The sequence below is a fragment of the Chinchilla lanigera genome, unplaced genomic scaffold, assembly GCF_000276665.1.
Source record: "Chinchilla lanigera isolate Chin_1 unplaced genomic scaffold, ChiLan1.0 scaffold00002, whole genome shotgun sequence".
NCBI classification, from domain to species: Eukaryota; Metazoa; Chordata; class Mammalia; order Rodentia; family Chinchillidae; genus Chinchilla; species Chinchilla lanigera.
The window spans coordinates 57,828,790-57,836,219 of NW_004955403.1; the positions used below are offsets into that span (position 1 = coordinate 57,828,790).

Sequence of the window (7,430 nt, forward strand, 5' to 3'; positions counted from 1 at the left end):
TGGCCTTGCTTTGGTCCCAATGGTTTATATCCTCCTTTATATCCTCCTCCTGGTCCCTTACTTTATATACCAATGCTTTATATACCTTCCAAAAGGTATCCCTGTACCTTTTGGAATGGTAATGTTTGTCTTGTGCCACTGAACATTGGAAGTGTTTAACTTTGGTTTCATTTGCTCAGGGGCTCACAGCTAAGAATTTGTCTTACATCTTAAAGGAGACTTGGGACTTGACTCTTCAGCAATGCCGAAACTGTTAGGACTTTGGTAACTCTTGCAGACGGACTAAATACTGTTTGTACAAAGGGATGTGCATGAGTCTTTGGGGGGCCAGGGGCGGAATGTTATGGTTTGTGTCTGGGTGTCCCCCCAAAGCCACATGCAGTCATGGGTCAGGCTTTTAGTTATTGATTCATGGTCCAGTGTTGGAATTATGGATGTGAGCGCTACACCTGCCCTGGGGCGGGCAGTTTGCATACAGTGTAAAGGAGGGAAAGAGGCTGCTTGCCTCTGCTGCTCCTCCCTTTTCGTCTTGCTGCTTTTGCTGTTTTCCCTGCAGACTTACACAGCCATTCAACACTCTTCAGAGAGAGGAAACCCCAAGGAATGCACTTCTCTTCCTACTGCCTTTTGTGCGAGAGTTAAAGGACTTCCAAGCATCAGAGATTCATTTTGATGGCAGAATAAAACACCACTGAACCCCAGGCTACTGGGGTGGGCAGCAGGTGACAAGGCAGACGGGGTAACTGGTCCCTGTGATCTTTACAGTAGCACAGCTGCAACATGTGGCAGAGAATAAGAGAGCTACACGAAGTGCAGCCACTCATCTTACAGCTGCGGGTGCACACCCTAACACCCCCCGGACACACGACCCCACCCGTCAGTGCGCGAGGTGCCGACAAGGTGTTGTGCTGGGCACCAGGACTGCCTGGCAGCTGCATGTCCACACCTGCTCCTCCTCTGCTGCTTAGCACGGCTCTGAGAACAGTTCCCACCCACGCCCCCTCAGGTCAGTTCCTGATGTCTGGACACCCAGAGACACTGCCGCAAACACCGCTGTGCTTGTGCTGGCTCATCTGGATGGATCGCCAGGAAACGTCAGCAGCGTCCTGGATAATAATCGGCACAGGACTGTGACTGTCCTCCAAAGACGGCAGCTGAGGACCCCTCCTGCAGGGCTCTGCCCCCACCTGCCGGCAGGACAGTGCCAACTGCGTGGTCTGCCAACGGGCAGGTGGTGGTGGTGGTGGTGCTGCTGGGTCTCTGGGATCAGTGGCCGCTGCAGCAGGCAGCATGGCTGTGTGGGTAGGAACTGCAGCACACTGCTGTGTGAGAGTACAGTGTGGATGGGGCCTCACACACGTGTGCAAAGCCAGAGTGCAACGCCATGAGCGGAGCCCAGGGGGTGTGGTGACGTGGCCTGCAGGCCTGTGGATGGGAGCAAGCGCACCACCGTGGGTGCCAGGCAGTGCGGTGGCTGTGCGCATCTCAGTGACTTCCGCTCAGCGTGCTGTGGGCTCGAAGCTTCTGTAAACACTGAGTTTGTTAATAGCACCTCCTTTTAGTATCAGTGAGGCCAAGGCTCTGTGCATGTCCATACATTGCTGTGTGTCCTCCCTCACACACCAGGACCTGCACTTCCAGGCCCTTTTAATATTTTCTATTAGGTCAGCTGCCTTCTTAAAGCTTAGCAGAGTTCTTCATATATTAAGAATATTAACTCTTGCTCATAAGGTAAGAAATATTTCCCAAGTTCATAAATATTTTGATGCACATACAATATTAGACACCCATGTACACTTTCTTTTTCTGTCATGGCAGCTCCGGGGCGTCTGGCACCCGAGAGCGGCTTTCGCACGCCGAGTGGCAGTAGCATCTCACAGTTCCGAGCGCCTGAGGCTCTGGGCCTTGCTCGTGCTCACGTTCCCGTCCAGCTGAGGTGCCCACAGGGGAGGCATGCCAGCTTTCCCAGCAGCAGCTGGCGCTGTCCTGACCACCAGCCCTGCTGATGCCAGGCGGCCCTGCCACGAAGGCTAACGCTCTCTGTGTCCCTGAGGAGTCTGCACCCCGAGCACATTTTAAAAGCAATGCATCCCTTCCGTATGGGGTGAACGGTGAGCAACTGCACCCATGGGTAAGTGGTTAGAAAAGGGTTAGCCGAGTCTCCCAGGCAGTCTGCCTTCCGGGCACAATCTAGGAGGGTTCCTTCAGCACAGGGCCCAGGAGAGTGGCCGCCAGGATCCCCACGAGTTGGAGGCTGAGCTGGACTCCGCACAGCATGGTACTGGGGCAGCTTCCAGAGCGCCTTCCCACGCGGAGCCTCCACAACTCACCTCGATCGTGTGTGTCTCGGCGCTGATGATGAACACCTGGCCTCCAGACGCTGCCCACAAAGTGTCCTCCATCGCCAGCAGGCTCCTAACCGGAAGGACACCTAATTTGATGACTTTCTGAGGTTCTGCGTTCCACGATCCATCTGAAACAAAAGCAAAAAACATTTATTTACAGGACCAAAGATCACTTTAAATAACAAAATGCAGAGCACAATTTTGACGCCAGCACTGGTTTCTGGGTGTGCCGGAGTGCTCAGAATTAAAGCCATCTCAGTGAGGCGGCCTTGTGTGGTAACAACACTGACAGTGACAGCCAGGACACATCACCTCCCTGATGGAGTTTGGACTTCCTTTGGTCCCTCTCCTTTGTATCCCCCTGTATGTACCGTTTTTTTTTTTTTTTCCGGTACCAGAAATCGAACTCATGACCTCATGCCTGCCAGGAAGGCGCTGTGCCGCTGAGCTAAATCCGCAGCCCCTGTGGAAACGTCCACCTGTGCCAATGAATGCTGGAAGTGTTGGAACTTTCATTTGCACAGGTGTTAGCCGTTCCGAGTTTGCCTTATATCTCAGAAAAGACGGGACTTGGACTTCTGAGCAACACTGAAACTGCTAGGACTTTCGCAACTCTTGGGGATGGACTAAATGCCTTTTGCATAAAGGAACTGCATGAGTCTTTGTGGTGCCAGGGGCGGAATGTTATGGTCTGTGTCTGGATATTTCCCCAACGCCTCATGAAGTTTCAGATGGGGTTTTTCAGGGCTTTTTGCAGAGGGGGCTGACCCTAGAGTGTGTGACTGATTGTAGTGCAGTGCTGGGATTACGGGTGGGTGACCGCTGCATCAGTCCACTGACTGGGTTGGCACCGCCCTAATGCTGGTAGACTGGATACAATGTAAGGGACAGAAAGAAGCTTCTGTCTCCCTCTGTCTCTCTCTGTCTCTGCCTCTCTCTCTTTCTCTGTCTCTCTCTCTCCTTCTTCCTCTCTCCCGCCTCTTGTTCTTCCTGTCTTCCTCCACCATGGACTGGTACCCCTTCAGACACTAAGCTTTGGCCGAGGATCAATTTCAAACAACTGAGTTCTATTTTCTGAGCACCTCAAATGTTCTCTCCACAGATCTGTATGCCCGTTCCCTGGGTGGGTGACGCGCAACCTCAGGCCCTGTGCACATGTGAATCTGGGCCAACGAGGTGGCCTCTGGGGTGACTTCTGCCTGGGGTTGTGCCCAGGGGAGGGAGCTCAGCCTGGCCACAGCACTGCAGCCGGACTCCAAGTACAAGACGATGAATTTCGCCTTTTTCTTTTTTTTTTTTTGGTAGAGTTAGGGATTAAACCAAGTGACACTCTACCACTGAGCTACCTCAGCCCTTCCTATTTTTTGAGACAGGATCTCACTAAGTTGCCCAGGCTGGGCTCAAACTTGCAATCTTTTTGCCTCCGCCTCCACAGTGGCTGGGAAGCTGATGACATTTCCAGCCAAGGCTTGACAATCTGGGTATTTCCTACCCAACTCCATATTTCCAGGTCCCCAGCAGCAGTGGGGCCCAGAACCAGCTGCCTGCCTGCTCCAGGAAGGCAGAGGCCTCCAGAAGCCAGGTTTAGGGCATATCCGGCCAATCCCACAGCCTGAGAGGACATAGCAGGCTGGGTCCCTTGCGTAGCACTGTACTGGCCGCTGAGGGGACTCACAAGGAACCAAGTAAAACCAGTGGGTAAAGATCACGAAAAACCCAAGAAAGAAAAGTGTAAGTGGGAGCATAAAATAATAGGAATCACAATCCAGATCAAATGAAAATCCCTGCACATTTACATTCCTCTAAGAAGCTTTAAGAAGGAAGGAAGGCACGCAGGGAGGGAGGGGGCGGAGGGAAGGAGGGAGGGAGGGGAGAAGAAGGGAACGCTGTGACGGCACGCGGGCAGGGTACCAAGCGCCTGCCAGGTACTTGGAGAGACTTCTGTCTACCGTGACTGTGTCCTGCCTGAGAGGGGTGGCACTCATCTAACCTGCAAAACTGCACAAGAACGCGAACGCTCAAACCCAGCGATGGAGGAAGCAGACGTCCATAACCAAAATCAGCTCCAAGACCCAGATAAAACTTCCCAGTCATTAACATTCCCAGAGCACAGGAGGAAACTGCTCGCCAAGCTCAACAAAGGCGGAAGGAACAAGAAAACTGCACAGCAGCTTCAAGGACCTCAGAGCAGCGGCCCGCCAGCTCGGCCCACGGCCTCGTGGTCACAGCCAAGTTGGGCAGGAGCGTGGCCACCCCGCCTGTGCAGGGAGACCCCAAACCTCAGGGCTGCATGCAGCTAGCCAGGCTGGGGCCTCTGGTCCTCCACATCTGTGTCCTTTATCCTCAGGATAAATTTGACATCTTCCTTACAAAACTTGAAATGGGACTTTTTTTCCTCTCTGGGTGACAAAAAATCCCGGACTGAAAGAAACATAGGAAGCCAGCCAGGAAACTGCTGAAATTTCAGCCCCAGACAATGAGCCCCGGGCTGTGAAAGGCTGATTTAAGGTACTGGGACTGAAGGAAGGACAGCATCCTGTGGCCGTGACACGGAACAGTGGCTCAGGGACATGCATGGGTGGTCACGAAGAAGACTGGCAGGACGAAGATCTGTGCAGATACAGGGCTGGAGGGGGCCAGCGCCAGAGACACAGGTCCCCGCTGCTGAGAGCAAAGCCAGCGTCGTGAGCAGCAGGGAGGAAGCCAAGCGAGTGGGCACCCACGGGCCCAGAGGAGGAGGAAGGGAAGCGCCCACCAGGCCACTGCTGTGGAGCGAGAGCAGGGTGCCCTCTGGGGAGGGGGTGCCAAAGATCAAGGACAAGGGTGGGCCCCCAGGCAGGCTCACCAGGAGCCAGTGCAGGTCCCAAGGAGGGTGGCTCGGGGCTCAGGGCCAGTTTTTACAACGCACATGGGATCTCCCTGGACAATTCTAAGCAGAGGGTAAAGGTGCCACAGCCAGTGTTAGAGCTCGGAGAAGAACAGGCAGGAGTGCAAGGAGGCCGTGGAGGCCGTGAGGGGCCAGGCAGGGGCGGGCGGCTTAGGCAGGGTGGGGACACTGGGGAGTCTGGACACGTCTGAGGGTGCCCGCAAGGACGTGCTGGTGGGCAAGTCGGGGGACTGCCGCAGGGAGTCGGGAAGGCGGCGCGGTGAGGAGGCAGGAGGAAGCCAGGCAGCTGCTTGGGAGGCACCACTGAGATTCCTCGGGTCCTCAGGTCCTCAGGAGAGGTCAGAGGGGCAAGGTGGGCAGTCAGCCAGGCCTCCCGGGAAGGGGAAAGCGAGCGGGGGCCCGGGCGGCAGTACACCAGCGGGGCCAGCGAGTTACCTGTGGCCTTGGTGTAACTGGCCACGGCGCCATTGACCAGGCCAGCGTACAGGCCGCGCGGTGAGCAGGCGAGGCTCATGACAGTGGCCTTCTCGGGGGTGAAGAAGTGCTGCAGCCTCGCCTTCTTGGAGCCTTGGCTGCTTTTATAGATGGAAATGCTGTGGAGGGAAAGGTGCAGGTCAAGCGTGAGCCCGCTCCCGGGCAACGAGGTCCACGCCGCTCTCGCCCCTCTGTCCCGCCCCTCCCACTCAGACACACTGGCCACCTTCTGCTATGGACAGCTGCCCTGGTTTTTTCCTGAATTTTAAATAGAAATTCTGGGTTATTAAATAAAAAAATTAGTTCTTCCTGTATACACAGTGTGATCAAAACCTACAGTGAATGCTTGGTTTTAAATTTAAAAGACGCATCTCCATTAACTCCCCCACGTCCCCTCTCCCCGCCCACACCTCCCCCTTCACTCTCACTGCTTCCTGAAACAGCTCGAGTCCTCTCTCCCGAGTGTCCTTAGCGATGGTGGGGCCGCCTCGAGGGCCTGAACCGATTCAGTACATCAAGCAGCCCTGAAAACACACATGGACGGGGAGTTCCAGAACTGCTTCGGAAAATGGCAAGGAGTGTCTGACTTGAGGGGGAGGACTGAGGGGAGATGACAGTAATGTCTTTCACTGTAACACAACTTTATTTTCAATTTCTACTTTATACACTGGAACTTTGTATCAGGAAAATCATTTTAACCGCGCTTCCAATGAGTCCATGCTCAACATCGTCATCACAATGCTCGGCGGGGTCTTACTCCAAATGTGAGGCGAGAGACACTTTTGAGAAGCACGAATAAAATGAGTCATTTAAAAGCACATCATTGCAGGGGCAAAAACATTCCCCCTAAAAACTCCCAATTCGTTTTAGGAGTTTTCTGGACAACGCTCGTAAGCCGGACTCCCGGACTCTGGCCTGCGGCGGCCCCCAGTTTCCCTTACGTCTGGAATTCCCCCGCCCAGGGTGCCCAGCTTGGCGGCAACGTCCCGTCCTGGTGGCTCCGGGGTGTCTGTGGAACGAGGTGCTGCTACCTTCCCTCCTCCGTGCCCAGGCAGATGGTGGGCACGTCAGAAGCGCGGGTGGCGGTGGGCGCGGCGTCCGAGGCCACACTGGGCTCTCGGTGCGGCTCCTGGACGGGAACGTACACCATGCACAGGATGCGTGACTCCACGTTGAAGCACTCGATGACTTTGGGGTTGGAATTTTGAAAGGAGATGATGGCAATCTGCCCCATCTGGCTGCTACAACTCCCGATCTGGAGCGCGGGGGAAAGAAGGGCAGGAAGTGAGTGTGCGCCAGCTTCCAGAAGAGACAGATTCTTTCGTGAGAGTCAGCACACTAGGAAACATCAGCAGTGTGGAAGATCTGCGGACAGAGGCGCTTTCTCTTGTCAATGTGTTTAATTAGGTTTTTGAATTTTCAACGAAAGAGCCTACTTTCATGTTTTAAAAGACCTTTATATACATTAAAAACCATACACCCATCACAGAATGGTAAGGGCCTATTCGCACATCATTTTAAGCCCTGAAAAGCATCAACTTTAAATACATTAACACTAACGTTTAGCAGCCCTTAGCTAGGAAAAATTAAAACAGTGAGTGCCAAAGAGTCACCGCATTTAACATGCAGGATGTGTGGACTGTCTCTGAAGGCGTCTCTGCGACAGAATCCAGGGGCTGCTTACTGGGCGACTCTACGCGGGACACTCGGCGAGCTCAACTTCA

General features: G+C 54.2%; 1 protein-coding gene across 4 annotated transcripts in view; it reads right to left on the reverse strand.

The window, feature by feature from the left end:
* Arhgef10 (Rho guanine nucleotide exchange factor (GEF) 10) overlaps positions 1-7,430 on the reverse strand; it is an 87,322-nt gene that overhangs the window by 8,787 nt on the left and 71,105 nt on the right. For all 4 annotated transcript variants that reach the window (XM_013515017.1, XM_013515012.1, XM_013515009.1 and 1 more), the window contains 3 exons: positions 6,738-6,961; positions 5,668-5,825; positions 2,331-2,473 (listed from right to left, as the gene is read on the reverse strand). In XM_013515017.1, the coding sequence (XP_013370471.1) occupies positions 2,331-2,473; positions 5,668-5,825; positions 6,738-6,961 (525 nt within the window). The remainder of the gene's footprint in view (positions 1-2,330; positions 2,474-5,667; positions 5,826-6,737; positions 6,962-7,430) is intronic.